The sequence below is a fragment of the Haliotis asinina genome, chromosome 13 (genome assembly GCF_037392515.1).
Source record: "Haliotis asinina isolate JCU_RB_2024 chromosome 13, JCU_Hal_asi_v2, whole genome shotgun sequence".
NCBI classification, from domain to species: Eukaryota; Metazoa; Mollusca; class Gastropoda; order Lepetellida; family Haliotidae; genus Haliotis; species Haliotis asinina.
In genome coordinates, this window is record NC_090292.1 from 26,651,825 (window position 1) to 26,668,762 (window position 16,938).

The 16,938-nt window shown below is 41.8% G+C and overlaps 2 protein-coding genes across 3 annotated transcripts in view; both read left to right on the forward strand.

Annotated features, from left to right (window-relative positions):
* Positions 1–3,178: 3,178 nt before the first annotated feature.
* Positions 3,179–4,854, forward strand: LOC137259478 (galactoside alpha-(1,2)-fucosyltransferase 1-like). The gene is made up of 2 exons (XM_067797125.1): positions 3,179–4,112; positions 4,791–4,854. The coding sequence occupies exon 1, from the start codon at positions 3,179–3,181 to the stop codon at positions 4,097–4,099; it is 921 nt and encodes a 306-aa protein (XP_067653226.1). The 3' UTR covers positions 4,100–4,112; positions 4,791–4,854.
* An 8,920-nt stretch (positions 4,855–13,774) lies between these two features.
* The window catches only part of LOC137260336 (unconventional myosin-Va-like), a 148,515-nt gene continuing 145,351 nt past the window's right edge, over positions 13,775–16,938 (forward strand). For both annotated transcript variants that reach the window (XM_067798014.1, XM_067798015.1), the window contains exon 1: positions 13,775–13,953. In XM_067798014.1, coding sequence (XP_067654115.1) covers positions 13,927–13,953 — 27 coding nt within the window. In that variant the 5' untranslated portion in view covers positions 13,775–13,926. The remainder of the gene's footprint in view (positions 13,954–16,938) is intronic.

Here is a 16,938-nt window from a genome sequence, read left to right on the forward strand (position 1 = left end):
ACGACTGTCATGAGTTTACGTTAATATGTGGGAGTTGCGATCATCTTCGCCACGACTGTCGTAAGTCCGTGTTAAAGTAAGTGTTGAAGTACCAGGAAGTGAAACTGTAAGTTATCCCGACATGAAGGATCACGGATGATTTCCGAATATTAATTAAGAAAGAACTGGAAAAAAATAAAGTTGAAAAAAAAGATAATTTTCTGAGCGCACAGACTCCGATTATTTCGAACACTGGTGTGATATCAACCACAGCGAGCAGCCTAATCCATATGATTAGGATTCGCCTGCTCTAGGTGGTGACCTCACTCCCATTACCCATGACCTAAACTGAAGGAGACCAGAAACCACACCTCTCAGCCGTCCCATCATACGAACAGTTTTAGAGAAATATCCTTTCACATTTGCAAAGATATATCCAAACAGTGAGCTGTACTGATGCCCAGTGTGAGTATCCGAGAAGATCCGGGTTAGAAATGATCTTCACCTCATGCCTGTGGTAAGAGGCGACTAACGTGTGGAGTGGACAAACCTGGTTGACACAATGTCATCATATCCCAGCTGCGTAGAACGATGCTCATGCTGTTGATCACTGGATTGTCCTTCCAAACTCGATTGTTTACAGACCGCCCGCCATTTTGTTAGGATATTGCTGAGTGCGGCGTAAAACTCACTCACTCACTCATGCCGGTTATACAATAGCTAGACGTACACTGTCCTAGATCTCTTCCCTGAAACAATATGTTCAAATATTCAAATAAAAATATGAAATAAAACAATGTTTAAATGTTTAAACAGTTGACCAGTAAGTATGTCCCTGATCCCTGAAGTGTTTTATTTTTTTTTCAGGTTCTGACTTGCCTCAATCTCCCATCTCACTGGTGCTCATTCTCAATTCATGAGTAAATATGTGTTTTAGCCAAATTATATATATATTCAGAGATTAGTCTGAGTGCCTGTGTGTGGACTCATGTGTCCAAGACCCACAGAGATGATGCACGTGTGCATCCAGGTGGCCAAATATAATCCAAGTTATTTGACCATCAATCCATAACTCTAAAACCAAAACGTCCTTTTAGCATGCAGCACCGGCAGCTGTGTGAACGTCGGAACAGCAGCGTCAACAGCTGTCTGTCTGTCAGATCTGAGTGCACGTCAGTGAGGTGTTGGGGAATGGCAACAGTTGGACGTGTGACTGTAGACCATAACGTCATAACGTGTGAGTACCAGTATATACGTTCTCTCTCCCGTGCTAAAGACCCGGGTTCGATTCTCCTAATATTGCAAGAAGCTGGGTATAACCTTACCCACTCATTTATATTAACACAAGCTCCCTCGCACACATTTATCGCCGAAAGAGGCGACTAACGAGATCGGGTGGTCAGGCTCGCTGTCTTTGTTGACACAAGTCACATTACCTCAACTGAACCACATGCTGTGGATCAGCGGACTTTCTGGTCCAAACTCGATTACTTTCAGAACGCCTCCATGGAGATGAAGAACCAAACCACTCCTCCCTCCCCCCCCCCCCCCCCCCCCCTCTTTCTCTCTCTGTATCTCTCTCTCTCTCTCTCTGTGACAGTTACCTAGTTAAGTAGTACCTCTCTCTCTCTCTCTCTCTCTCTATGGCAGAGAGTAAGCTTGACAAATAGAAATATTCATTGACAGAGATTCAGCTAAAAGATAGATAGATAGATGGATAGATAGATAGATAAAGTACCCTAAAGTTATTACACATTCAGGGAGCTGGAGTAGCCGAGTGGTAAGGGCTTTCGCTCGTCCCACCGAAGACCCGGGTTCGATTTCCCATATGGGTACAATGACTGAAGCTCATTTCTGTCCCCCACCGTGATATTGTTAGAATAGAGCTAAAAAGCGACGTAAAACCCAAGTCACTCACCCACAATGTTTTTAGTGAGTCAAAAAATCATAGGTACAAAAGAAAATATATACCAAGTGTTTAGAGGATTATTTTTAAGACCGAAACGACTTAAGTAGTGTGTGTTGGTGACGTAAACCCATGATTGTGTTCGTGTCCCCTAAGCTGTAGGCTAATCAATAGGTAAAAAAATTAGGTAACAAACGCGGACACACTTTTTGACGTAATTTTGTGAGCAGTCAGTGTTTTCGATAAAACAGAATCGGCTAACCTCGGTAGACACCCTGTATCGTTACTAATCCTTAAACATCCGTACGCCATACTTGATTTGTTTCGAATGAAAACTGAGACTGGTTATTGTCTGTCATTTGACGTTATATTTTTTTCCTGTGTCTAGTATGTCATGTGCCCTAAGCATGAATACGCAATGCCATATAGAAAGTGGTCAAATGTAACACATGTTATAATTTAGGACTGCATTTTCTCAGTTAAGTTCAGATCCTTGTACTTTTGATGGGCATTGTGTATTCATAGCTTTCGGGCGTGGGAGCCATGACACTTTACTTTTGACAGAGGGGTACGCCAAGTCCGTGATCTAAACTACCAGTTGTCCGACTTCATGTTTTTTAGAAGCCACTGTAACTATGCGTGATAGATGGCACACTTTGTATGCTGGCGAATATGTGCCTGATTCTGAGGGTGTGGGTTCGAATCCCGGATGGGCCGCAACCCAACAGAGTACAGCTGAACTTGACTGTATATGACTAACAAAGTGTAATCCCAGACATAACATGTTACATTTGACATAGCGTAATCATAACTTGTGTTTAATAAAAATTTCGGGGCGGTGGGGTAGCCTAGTGGATAAAGCGTTCGCTCGTCACGCCGAAGGCCCGGGTTCGATTCCCCTCATGGGTGCAATGTGTGAAGCCCATTTCTGGTGTCCCCGCCGCGATATTGCTGGAATTGTGCTAAAAGCGGCGTAAAAATAAGCTCACTCACTCACTCACTCTCTTTATGATTATTATCTCTGTTTCAGTCAACTCTTCTGCAGTATCTCGGAATATCATAATTCCTTTCAAGAAAATTCATCAGCACCGACACTTCATCGCGAAAGAAGACGAAGTGCATTTTCTTACATGAAACAGTTTCATGAACGTGTGTATAGAAATACTTATAGCAAACACCATGTACAAAACACGAATTGCAGGTACTCTTCTCTTCACTACCATCTTCCTAATCTTTTCATACCATACCATTTCGAAGGAGCCTAAAGTTCTACCTTTGGGTTTTCAATCAAATATGAATACACACTTAGTTATTCCTTTAAAGCTGGCTTCATCTGAGATTGGGACCAACGAACCAGGAAACAGACCAATTAATGACAGTTTTGTGGACAGCACTTTTTCAGGATGGCGGACGAGACATCCGATTGACATGCTGACAGTTGAATTTTTTGGACGCTTGGGTAATCTCATGTTTGAGTATGCTTCTTTGCTCGGTATAGCTTTCCGTAATGGGAAGAGGCCGTTTGTCAAACCGGATAATATCTTGAACACAGTCTTCAAACTGTCTTTCGTTGAAAATTGGGATACGAAATACTGGCTTCACATTTCTGAAACAAAGTATGCAGGTTATTCGCCTGAATTCGAAAATTTACCAGCTGGAAATTATGTTATGGGGCACTATCTCCAATCCTGGAAGTATTTTGAACCGTTTAGAGAGCAAATTATGAAGGAGTTCAGCTTTTCAGATCCCTATGAAATGCTACGGAGAAAGATATTTCATCTGTACACCTCCTCGTTCAAAAATCGCACAGTGGTAGGGCTGCATGTACGGCGGACAGATATGACGGAACAAAACGAGGAAGGTTATACCGAAGCCCCAGTTTCGTACATGTACAAAGCTGTTCAACATATGAGGGAGACGTTTCGTAATCCAGTGTTCTTGATAGCCTCGGATGACAAGGACTGGTGCCGGCGAAATCTGGACTCTGAAGATATGATCTTGATGGAGACCACAAACCCGTTCGTGGACTTCGGCGCACTGGTTTTGTGTGATCATATGATCATGACGGTTGGAACTTTTGGATGGTGGGCAGCATGGCTGATCAATGGACACACGGTGTACTACAAAGGTTATCCCAAACCTGGAGGGAGGCTGAAAAGTCAGTTCGTGAAAGAAGACTATTTTATGCCGCATTGGATTCCTATGAGTGGATAAGTAAACAATAATGGTAACTTTAACTGTTTTTTTTTCGTTTGTTTGTTTTTTGTGTGTTATGTAACGGCGGACTCGGCAATGTTCAAGTTATATGTCACCGTCTGTAAATAATAGAATCTGAACCAAACAGCTCCGTGATGATCAGCTGGATTGTCTGAAATGAGCATCGATCCACGCAGATGGGATACAATGACTTGTCAACGAAGTCAGGAAACCTGGGCCCCGTTTCACAAAGCTCTCGTAAGCCTAAGGTCTCGTAACTTTTCTCGTAGCATTTGTACATAGTATACTGTAACATAGGAGGTGCAAAGGCTACGAGAAAAGTTACGAGACCTTAGCCTTACAAGGGTTTTGTGAAACGGGGCCCAGGGCCTAGATTTTCGAAGCTCTCTTAGCGCTAAGATAGTTCTAAGTTAATGTTAAGGTGTGGCAGTTACCACTATCTTAACGTTAAGAGAGCTTTCTAAAATCTACGCCATGACCACCTGATCCCGTCAGTCGCCTGCTACAACAAGCATGGTTTGCAGAAGAACAACATGTTGGTGATGGCTCAAAACACGTTGGAGGGTCGCGTTTCGTATATGACTGCAGGGCTGGTCTCATTACGGTACCCTGAACACCTCTATGGTCAACCTTATAAACAGTAAGATACCGACGTCGTGCCACATTCTCATAACCATTCCTTTTCCAGAATCATAGATGACAACGCAGCACCTCACCGTCCTGGAACTGTCATCACCCACTTGCAGAACAACGCCTTCGAAACAGCAACATGTCTCACTGAACATCTTTGGGACTGTCTTCGAGTGCAAGGTATCCTCCTGTTAGAAATTTCCAAAATTTGACGCAGAGAATGGTAGAGATTCCAGTATTGAGGATCTGATGCTTGATTGCTTGTATGAAGAAATTGGCAGATGTTATCCTTGCGCGGAGGACAAAGGTCGCCATTACGAAGAACTGTGTGACACTGAGATTGGTGGCCGTAGTCATGGTTTAGGATATTTTGTTACAGAAGAAAGGAAATTTCATCTGAAGTTAACTGACAAAACCACATACCATTCTGAATATGTCAAGTTTGGAAATTTAGACAAATGAAAGCCTCCCTTGGAGCTCCCATTAGGGTCCTCTTCAAGCAGATCTGTGTCGTTTTTCATATGAATAGGAATTTCTTTCGGATCATTAAGTTGGAAATTTATGCATGTAGTTTAAACGTTTAATGGTAAATATGGTGCTGATCTTTCAATACAGTATCGTACAGTTTGGGGTTGGTTGATGTATCCGATTGGTTAAAGGCTATTTAAGCATTCACTTTCGGGTTCTGTTCAGTATTGAAACCATGTGACCCGTGACGTTGGTGTAGCTGAGAACGAAGTAGTTGACACACTTGCTAAGATGACTTGCAACAGACCACAGCCAGATATTCACTCAGTTAAGCCCATTCCATGAGATTACTGGTTTGCCATTTCATCTTCAGTAACTGTCTCTTGGCACAATAAATGGGACAATGAAACAACAGGTAGACACATGTACTTTACTTGTTCTGCAGTAAACAAACATTTTAAAATTCGTCGGCGGTGCCGTAGAGATGAAGTTGTTTTAACTCACCTCAAGCCAGGACATTGTGGATTAAAGGCATATAAAAGCATGTTAGATAAAGACATCTCTCCTCTGTGTGAAAGCTGTAACTTACACTGCCCAGAAACAGTTCAACACTACCTCACCGAATGTCCACGTAAGGCTCTTAGAGACATTGTGCTTAACAAAACCAAGACTAATTTTACACTGAACGCAATACTTGGCGATAATTTAATGTATGGTTGCATACAAAGAGCTTGATTAGTCTTCCTCGTTAAAACAGATAAGTAAGACGCAATTTAACTGGACAAAAATTTAACTGTGTGTTAAGTGTTGGGCACACATAGGCCTTTTAAGGCCCAAGGTCGTCCTAATGCCTTATCTGCCTACCTACCTATACCTACCTACATACATACCTGAGACACTCTCCGGTTTGAATCCCAACGCGAAAATACATGGATTTTATGGGTGATTCACCGTATTTGTGGAGCCTCTCCTTTAAACTTGAACCTGTGATAAGCATACTCGTACATTCAGAAGTCTCACTTTGATGATATTTGTGGGTAAGAGGTTGGGGTGGGTTTGGGGGGAGCGATGAGAATTTTCAGGGGGGTCACCACAGAATATGGAAGGGGGGGGGGGGGGGTGTCAGTTATTTTGTACAAGGACAAAAGCTGTTGATATCACCCTTGATTTGCAGGTGGTGAGGTGTGTGTGTGTGGGGGGGGGGGGGGGGGAGGCGGATTGTGCGTATGTGTGTGCGCGTGTGTGTGCGTGTGTGTGTGTGTGTGTGTGTGTGTGTGTGTGTGTGTGTGTGTGTATGTGTGATGTGTCTTGTGTGTGGGGGGGGCTATTTGTTTTGTAGTATTGAAGGGGGGCTACCAGATTTGTACAGGAAAAATATATAAATCCTCATCGCCTCTAAAGAGCCCATATTGGCAGGTTCAGTGGACAGGCCACGGAAAAATGAATGATGACATCAAACGGATTCATCAACAGAAACTGCCAAAGTGTAATGGTCTCACTGAGTCTATGACTGTCCGAAAGCGCGTGGAAAGTCAATCACACTTGGCGCGACCGAAACGACTGTACACTAAACGTGAGCTCGAGTACTGGGAACGTGAGATACATGAGGCCAGAAGTGCAAAAAGGGCTGCTATACAGTATGACATCAGAAATGTCGTCCCCACGTTTTAGATGACCTAAGCGTGACTGATTTGACAAGGCAAACTTGTCTCACTTGGAGTACGCTCTGAAGTGTCCTCTCGGGAAAAACTGATTGATATGATCAGTGTAGTTACCCATATTTAGTGTGATGCCTTGATATGGATTGAATGTTCACCCAAACTGTACCTTGAGTTCAAAGTTCATTAGTTTTTGCCTTTTCGTGAAATCTATTGTATGTAATGCAATGTCATGTGATTCTGATTTGTTTTTGCTTATGTTGTAAATACGTCTCTTGGAGCAGAATGTATATTTGTATAAACTGTGACTCGCAATGAAGTAACATACGGTGCTATTATAGAGAACCGGATGCACTCATTGTCCGGCTCAATTGCCATCCCTGCTGAGCGACCTCGTCAGGATCACCACATGTGTATGTGCCTCTGTGCCCTGAGTAAAGGGATATAACTCCACATAATGCATAGGTCTTATACGTATAGCTAATAAACATTAAAAAGTAACTATGAAGTTGTTTTTTTATCACTGCTGAAAATTTCCGTATGCATTGAAAATTTGTGGATTGTTGCAATATTGCTGGAACAGTTTTCCTGTTTATGTTAATAAACGAGTCGTTGTTCGAAGTTCGGTGTTCGAAGTTCGGTGTTCTCACTGAAAATGGGGAATTAGGTTTGTATCTAGAAGCAGTGGTTGGACTTATTTTCAAAGTAGATGTTTGACTATCTTCCTGATACCATTAACAGTTGCAACTTACATAACCATACATACATAATTTCCAATAATATGAAGCCAGGGGTACTGAATACTTGAACCTAACTGGCGTAGACATGTTTTAAACTACAGGTCCTCTTTATCTATCACTATCTTACGATCGGGTGACTTCAATCCGGTTGTGATGGCACAGATTCTTGGGTATGCATGTGCAGGAATCCAAACAATATCGCAGCTGACGTACATGGAGTTTAGAACAGTATCAAGATACAAGATGTGGACCTGGGACACCAGATTGAATTGCTTGTATAGCTGATAACGAATCAGTGAGAATTATTGCTTCGTGCTCATTATCTTTTGCCCATTTTAAAGCCTGAAAAGTGTCTCAGTTTTCTGTGTTCCCACCCTTAGTTACGCCAGGATCCGATCCCGTCGGATTTTGATTGTTAAAAAAAATAAACCCAAACAGGTGTGAACTTTCTCTTGAACGTCATTTCGTTAGTGAATTTAGTTTTACGTCGCACTCAGCACTATTCCACCTATATGGCGGCGGTGTGTAAATAACAATTATCCTAACACTAATTGTCATACTTATACTAACTTTACGATGTTGTATTACGCCAATATCCTGCTGAGGTGCTTAAAGGCGTGTTCTTTTTCCCTCTACCACTGGATGGCTAACTCAAACGGCACTTGTATTCTCAGTCTCATACCCGTGACGGTCCCGGGGTAGAACAGGCCTTCAGCAACTCATGCTTGCCATAAAAGGCGACTATGCTTGTCGTGAGAGGCGACTAACAGGATCGGGTGATCTGGATCGCTGACTTGGTTGACACATGTCATAAATTTAGGTTCCCAGTTGCGCAGATCGATGCTCATGTGGTTGGTCACTTGATTGTCTGGTCCAGACTCGGTTATTTACAGACCGCCGCCATATAGCTGGAATATTGCTGAGTGCGGCATAAAAGTAAACCCACTCACTCACTCACTCACTCAGTCTCACATCCCTTAGGAGTGTACAAGTCTTGCAGCCTCAAGACACACCAAGTTATCGCGGCTTTCCCATCCTTACGAGGAACCCATTCACACCTGTGTGAACTTGGACAAATAGTCACAGAACTTCGTCCTTGATTTACTGCACGTTGCCATCACCCCCGTTATCATCGGATTAGTGGGTTCACTTCAGTGCACAGGGTTATGCAATACCTACTTGGGGGACAGCACTGAAAGAGCCTGCACACAAAGTTGACTCCAAGGTTTTTATACCCCATCACAGATTGGCCCGATTTACGCCTTAGACAGCTCGCCCACCCACTCCAATGGTGGTGGTCTGTAAATAACCCACTCTGGACCAGACGATCCAGTGATCAATAGCATCAGCAAGGATCTATGTCTGGGGAGGTCCTTTGGGGAATAACCTATTTAGCTGCACCCTTTTAATTGATAGCTTCGGGGCATTAAAGAAAAAAGTGTTGAAGGTATGCCGGATGTATGAAATGAATGCCCCAGGGTCGTTACGTCACGTTATGTGTGACGTGACCCAAAGCAGCCCAAGGTGTGGCCCAAAGGAGCAATTTCCTCGCATGACAATTGTTATTCCAGCTGTTCGGTGCTAATTGAAACACAGATGACATAACTGAAGAACTCGTCTCTGACAACACGCTTTAGGGCTAGGCAACCTATACTATCCATCCAAAGTTTGGACTCACTGAAAGCACTCGCTATATGTTATGTCTGTATATATGGTTACATTGAACACGTTTCCGCTAACTTCGATGACCCAACTGCAAACTATATCCAGAGGAACTGCACGAGAACCATGCAGAAAATTGGTTGAAAACGTGCAAATATCGTGCATGTGAACAACTACTTTTCAAGTAACGTCTTGTGAAACATTCGCCTACTGTCACTGAGTTCCATCGGTGTACTGCAGTGTTCACTAATAGTGTCTGACCCTCTGACAAATCTGGCAGATTCGCTAGTGGTCAGATAGAAATCACCCGCCAGCCCCTTGTGTCTGACTGAATATTTCACAATTTCTTTGTGTGAAGTTGTTATTTGCAGCATGTGACACTTGTTTGCTGTTTAGAAATCTCATGTTTGTTATATAATGTTGATAATTTCAATGCCAATTATGAGATTTGTTAAACCTGAAATGCTTCTTTGAATTTATTCTGTGGGTCCTGTGAATTTTCAGTTGGTCAGACAGACATCTGAAACTTTCAGGACCCAATGTCCTGTTACTTTGAAACACGATCGTGAACATTGGCACTGAACTCGTGACAATAATCTGTTTGGCGTTACGAATGTGTTTCACTACACATCAGTTAATTGCTTAATCAGTACTTTTAAACAGTAGTAAATAATTTTCAAAATCGTGTTTAGAACAGTTGATTGTGTATGTATGTGGTTACACTTACACTAGTGAGTCTAAATGTTTGATGAAAAGTGTAAGTAGGTACACGGTTATTATACATTCAAATCGCGGCTTCCAGTGGGAAGGTTTATGGATGTCAGTTACTGTTAAGCAAAATACGACGACGTTTCAGGGTGCAATGAACACCGTTCATAACGAATGTGCTTGTAACGAACAAACTGATTTGAACGAACTGTTTGACTGACTAATACATATTTTATTCATTTAAGAAAAGGATTGGACACAAATTATCCAACTTCGAAAAGTCCTCTCCGAATATACCCGTGAAGGTCCGGGTAGAAAAGGCCTTCAGCAACCCATGCTTGCCATAAAAGGCGACTATACTTGTCGTAAGAGGCGACTAAAGGGATCGGGTGGTCAGGCTCGCTGACTTGGTTGACACATGTCATCGGTTCCCAGTTGAGGAAGTTGATACTCATGCTGTTGATCACTGGATTGTCTGTTCCGGACTCTATTATTTACAGAGCGCCGCCATGTAGCTGGAATACTGCTGAGTGAGGCGTAAAACTAAACTCACTCACTCATCTAATAATTACACAGTTCATCTTACAACAATGTCCACAAGCGACAGACAGGCTTAGATATGTACAACAGACGTTAACTGATAAAACGAACTGTTTTCTGTTTGTATCGCACTTTAATTTGTTTGATTTCTTTTTAGACCGATGAATTTGAAATGTCACTGCACTTGCAGCGTACGAAATAATTTGCCGCCCCCGGCCGGAGGCCCAACGTCGTTTGTAATTATATCGGGCCGGATCACTGGATTGTCTGGTCCAGAACAGCGTTCGAAATAATTTGCCGGTGCCGTTTGTTATAGCATCGGGCCGAGAGTTTCAAACATTTGCAGGCTCTTGTGACCTTCGTTAAATTATCTGTCAATGTTTTGTTTTGTGTTTGTTAACTGGGATCTTTCTCATACTGTTACTAGACGTACAGTTTTCCTCTCTGGTATTTCATCGCCTTGCACATAGGAATGTCAACACCAGTCTAACGAATAAACACTTTTTCTCAGCGTCACGGGCTTCGCTAATTAAAACTGCGTGAAACTGGTACAGTGGAGTCTAGTTTTTATTGCTTTGGTTTTAACAAATTGAATGACTGTGTGGATTTCATTCAGGGCCTGTAGATTTTAAGGCCTTCATGCGGAAGGAGGTCCTGATGACTAGCTGTCAAAATAAAGTCTTGCACACAGTGCACGCTTGGTGAATACATGGTTGTGGGTACAACGTATAACCAGGGCCCTTATTCTCGAAACGTTCGTAGCCCTAAGAATTCTTAACTTTGGTCGCAGCCAATGTGTTAAGAATAGGCTTAAGAAGTTCGTAGGGTTACGAACTTTTCCAACCAGGGTCCATGCAGGTAGCAGAAGTACTGTATATCCCTATGGCCCTTGGTATGGTGATCTACCTTCAGTTGTTGGCCATGTCTAGCCCGTGTTTTATATAGTGTAATGTCTGCTTCAAATGAAATGTTTTAGTTCCCCCTACTAGTTTTATATTTGGGTATTTAATAATCTATTGTTCTTACTGTCCATCGTTGACAAACTTTACTCTCCCTAATGGTTTCGGGCTTTTTTTGTTTTTGTTTGTTTTTTTGCATAAATTGTTTTCGTCACAATATGATTGAAATTTTGCCAGTGGGACGCATATAACTGGATCGGTTAACAATCAAATCATGTTTGTGTAAACTCCTCTCTAGTGCATTACAAATCATTAGCAAACAAAAATTGTATCTTGTGTTTACTTCTACACCAAAGTAATGCGGTTTTATATCTAACTCAAAAAGAGATACACGAAACCCTTCAGTGTGTGAGTGAGTATGAGTATAATTTCATGCCCCTTTTAGCATTGGTCCTGCAATATCATGGCGGGGGACACAAGAAATGGGCACATTGTACCCATGTGGGGAATCAAACCCGGGTCTTCGGTGTGACAAGAGAATGCTTTAACCACTGGGTTTCCCCGTCGTCCCATCTCAAACAGACTTCCAGGGAAAATCCCTGCTGTAAATCTGGTTCTCTACAAACCATGGCTGACGAAAAAAGTGGCCGCTTACAACAGGATCGGGAGCTAAAGCTGGCTCTCTCTTATGGTATCCTGACTGCGAATATATCGGTCGCTGGATTATGTACCCACTTTGCGTCACGAGGACTGTGTTTCACACAATGTATCCAAGCGGAGAATCGAACCCGGGTCTTCCGCATGGCGAGCGAACGCTTTAACCACTAGGCTATCCTACCGACCTTTGTTCTAGTCAGTATTACCGACACTTGTATAAAATAGAGTCGTTGTGCAGTTAAAATAGATGACCTGCACACACATTTTGACTCACAGTCCACTATTCCTATAGTCTCAGCTACAATATGGGGAAGATTCTGGTTGAAAAATAAAAAAATGGCAGATAATTAACCGAAGGCCACAAGGGCCTCCAAACTGAAACTCTCTGCTCGATGCAATAACAACCGGAGCTGGGCCTTCGGGACAGCACATTATTTCGAACGCTGTTCTGCCCCAGACAATCCAGTGATCAGCAGCATGATCATCGATCTGCACAATTGGGAACCGATGACATGTGTCAACCGAGTCAGCAAGCCTAAGCACCCGATCCCGTAAGTCGCCTCTTACGACAAGCATGGGGCCTAGGGCTGCAAAATTCTACCCTGGTGTCCATGGGTAGAATCCGTCTCTCGACAGTGTTGAGGACGAAGCATTCAGTGATGTGTTATCTTTAATATTATTATGTTATTTTGTAAAGATTTATTTTAGGATATTCGTTTGATAATAATCCCACAAGAAGGTATGAAATATCCACCGTAAAGTAGTACAAAAGAGAATGTGTATACAAAAAGTATCAAAACGAATGCTTATAATTATGTTTTATGCTGCTGAAACGAGTAACGAGAACAAGAACGAGAAAGAGAACGAGAACGAGAACGTGAGCGGGCTGTAATAGGTGGATTTGTAATTGTAGGCATGTTCCGCTTTTCCCAAGCCATTTGGTATAGGAAACTTCAATTTAAAGCCGTGCTGGTCTCGTGGCCACTTTGGGAGCGCAAACTCCTAATAATGCGGTATCACTCTGGCCGGGTTCGATCCTCGGTGGAGGCACCTATGTTCGGGTCCGGACGTGGGCACATGTGCATGGTATCCTTGGACAAGATACATAGATCCACATTGTCTCCGTTCACCAAGTTGTAAAATGGGTACCCGTGGGTACGCCTAACAGGCAGCATGGCTGTATGATCCCCAGGAAGTTGAGTATGGAGAAAGTGCGGTAGTGTCCTCTGACCCGGAATGGTAATGTACGCTCGTAAGTAGCACTGTGAGCAGGCATTGTGTCTGGATATGAGCGCCGTCGTTAGTGGACTAGTGCAATAATTATATAAATGTAAACTCGTCAGCAAGAAAGAGCCTAGACACATATGCATCGAACCAGGATTCGAACTTACGGTTGTAAGTTTGATGTATGCTAAGGGACGCATCCCTTCAGAATGTTAGAAGCTGATTAGTGTTTGATAAATTTAAATAATCTGTCAAAATTGTTTACAGATATAGTGGCTGTGCATTATGTAATATCGCTGTCGTTTCGAATCGTGTGAGTAGCTTTGCATTGATTTCCCTGTATGTCAGAAAAGATATTCGTAATGCAACTAAAATTGTTTGATTGCTCACTGTAGATTCGAACGCATATGTCACCGCCCAGTAAAGTCACCTCGATGAGTCACGGTAATGACAAATTACCTCCCTTTGAAAGTCGGAAGGTGGGCGGAAATGAAGATCTCAAGATTTAAGATGGCTGCCACCTCAAAACCCTATGTCTTATAGCAGTGATAATATCTCGGTATTAATGTATGGCCGATTGCTGGGTGATGATGATCTAAGTGAGATTTCGATAGGATTACGTTGAGAAACACTTCACTATGTCTGCAGCGGAGCTTTACTGCAAGGTAAGGGGCGTTGGAACTTGGAATAATTATGGACACCTGTTTGGTCAAGTCGACAGGCGGGCACCTGCCTAAATCTACATTGACTGATCTGACAGCCTGTGAAAGTTAGTGACAAAGATCGTACGACTTCGATGGCGGATAGCTTGTAGAAATATGGCCGTTCATTGACCATAATGCTAAATCAATAATGTGAATTGGGCATTATAATCACACATAATAATTGTTCATTGATCACGACTTCATTTTTTGTTGTTGTTGCTAAGACCCAGGGGTATATTTGCTGCAATTCTATCATTTTTGAAAATCTTGGAGGGTGACTACCTATGGGAAAGAGGGATATGCCTCAAGAAGTAATTTATTTACCAACAACATTGCCCTGATCAATAATGGGGAATGTTTATAAGGAAAATGGGAGGGGCAGATGTGTCGTGTGTCTCTTACAGTGAGGTTCCTCGATCTACACTGACGATTCTCTTCTTGTTATTCTTTCAAAATGTGAAGGCATGTCTACAAATGTTATATATGCTTTCATTCTGAAACTCAGTTGATTATCAAAGCAATATTTAGCATGATGAAGGAGACAGGGCCACAGTCATGGTTATGTTCTCCAGTAAACAAATATTGACCACAATCGTGATAATATTATATGACCACTATAGATATGAATGAGCAGGGTTGAGGGAATTATGTGTCAGACACCCTTTTACATCTCTAATATAATGTGCTGAACCCCAATACAAAACATACATTGATCATTTTAATTTAATGACAGAGATGTATGTCATACAGATACTGTATTGATATTACCTAGGATAGTGCTGTGTTAAAATCAAAAGTAATTTGTAAGATCTTCTATTGTTTTTTGACTCAGTGACCCATAAATCTATGACTTTAAACATTACAGTTCTAACAAGGATGTCTTGAATTTCATGTAATATCAGCTGGATTTAAGCTTGAAAGGAAATGAATACAACCAGGATGTACAAAACTACAAAACTGATAAGTATTTAATACAATGAAATGAATAATTGTAAACACTGCATTTTTTAAATATATTTTTGATGGATTTTAATTGTGATAATTTGAGTAATTTTACAAGGTTATTTGTCTGTTTTGTTTCTTATCCTGATGCACTGACCAAGTCTGTAGCAGACATTTAATAGATTGAAATTAAAATTTCGTTCATCTGATGTTTAACGCCAGACTTGGCAATATTCCAGCTATTTGGCGGCAGTCTGTAAATAATCATGTCAGGAACAGTCACTGTCAGTTGAAAGACAACAGCATGAGCATTGGTCTGCAGACATTGGGATACGATGACATGTGTCAACCAAGACAGCATGCCTGACCACCTGATCTTGTCAGTCGCTTCGTCAGCAAACAAACAATATTTTCATGCTACTCTCAGTAGTTTTAGGGGCTTTGGGGTAGTATAGTGGCAGTCAGACAATCCACTGATCAACAGCATGAGCATCGATCTGTGCATTTGGGAACCGATGACATGTGTCACGTAAGTCAGCGAACCTGACCAACCGATCCTGTTAGTGACCTCTAAGACAAGCTTAGTCGCCTTTTGTGGCAAGCATGGGTTGACGAAGACCTATTTTAGCCCGGATCGTCACTGTTCCCTTAAAGGTAGTGAGTTTGGCTTTGCCATAAGTGATATTTCATAAATATATTATATTTCAGACATTATAATCTAATCGAATCGTAGGGAATTGAGCCTGTATCTTTAAGATGACAAGCGAACACTTTAATCACTAGGCCACCACACCGCCCCTGTTCAAGTAGAGCTGTGAAAGTGCATGTAAGAATACTGGCCTTCATTAACCCATCCTTGTCATACATGTCATAAGAGGCAATTAACGGGATTGGGTGGTCATCGGTTTCCAATTGCATAGATCAATGCTCATACTGTTGATCACTCGATTGTCTGGCTTCAACGTGGTACTTATTGCTGCATGACTTCAATGTTTCATTCACTCATTCACTCAAAATCCATCCCTTTCCGAACCTGTGTGCTGTTGTGCTAACCAGTGCGATAATCGTTGAGAGAGCTTGTCAACTTCTGTCAGGGAGAATCAATAAGTAACAATGTCTCTGAGAGCAATCCAATATGACTGTCACAGTCTAGACCCAAAAATGAAGTCAATCATGTCTTACTGTGATGATATAAATAAAACCTGAAAGAAATCATCAGAGCTGGAAGAGATGAATATCCGAAGGATCTTGTGAATCCCAAACCACATACTGAGATGTCTCAGGGGAAATTGCCAAATCTGATGAGCTTTAAACACAAGATTACCTACTATACTTCTTTAAGAGCCCATTTCTGTTGTTTCCGGCATGATATTGTTGGGCGTTCCTATAAGTGGCATAAAACCACACTCACTCATTTTTACACTTATAAACAAGACATGTGTTCATCTCATATCAAACTAACAAATTAAATGATTAAATGTGCATGCTAGTATGTAAATTATCCTTCGAAATGTATGCACCATTGGGGTTTACAGCTCCACCAGACAGGAAAGGGGGCTTTATGCACTTGATGACCTGAACAGCTGGCAGCCATGATTGTCTGGCCTTTAAATTTAACCCTTCAACTAACACAACACTCACCTGTCACTCTTGTCTTGTTGGTCCTTGTATTAAGTACAGCAGAAGGGTTAACAAAGGCTGTACTGCCCACACAATATTGTGTTCATTATTTGTTGTTAAACGCCACTCTCCCCAATATTGTGGTCTGTCAAAAAAATGAACAATCCAGTGGTTAGCGGATTCCTGTCAGAGTGAAACTAAATTTCATATTTGGTTTTGTTTGTGTTTAAATCAGAGTATGTTACAATTACCATATTAATTTAAATACCAAGAATTTCATATTAAAAAAAAAGACAACTTTATGCAATGTTTTTGTACACAAAAATAGGCGCTGTTTTGTTATGCTCATATGTATAGTTACGCATCTATCTACAGATTGGCTCC

Coding starts and splice junctions, on each gene's coding strand:
- LOC137259478 (XM_067797125.1), top strand. CDS start 3,179: ATGAATACACACTTAGTTATTCCTTTAAAGCTGGCTTCATCTGAGATT.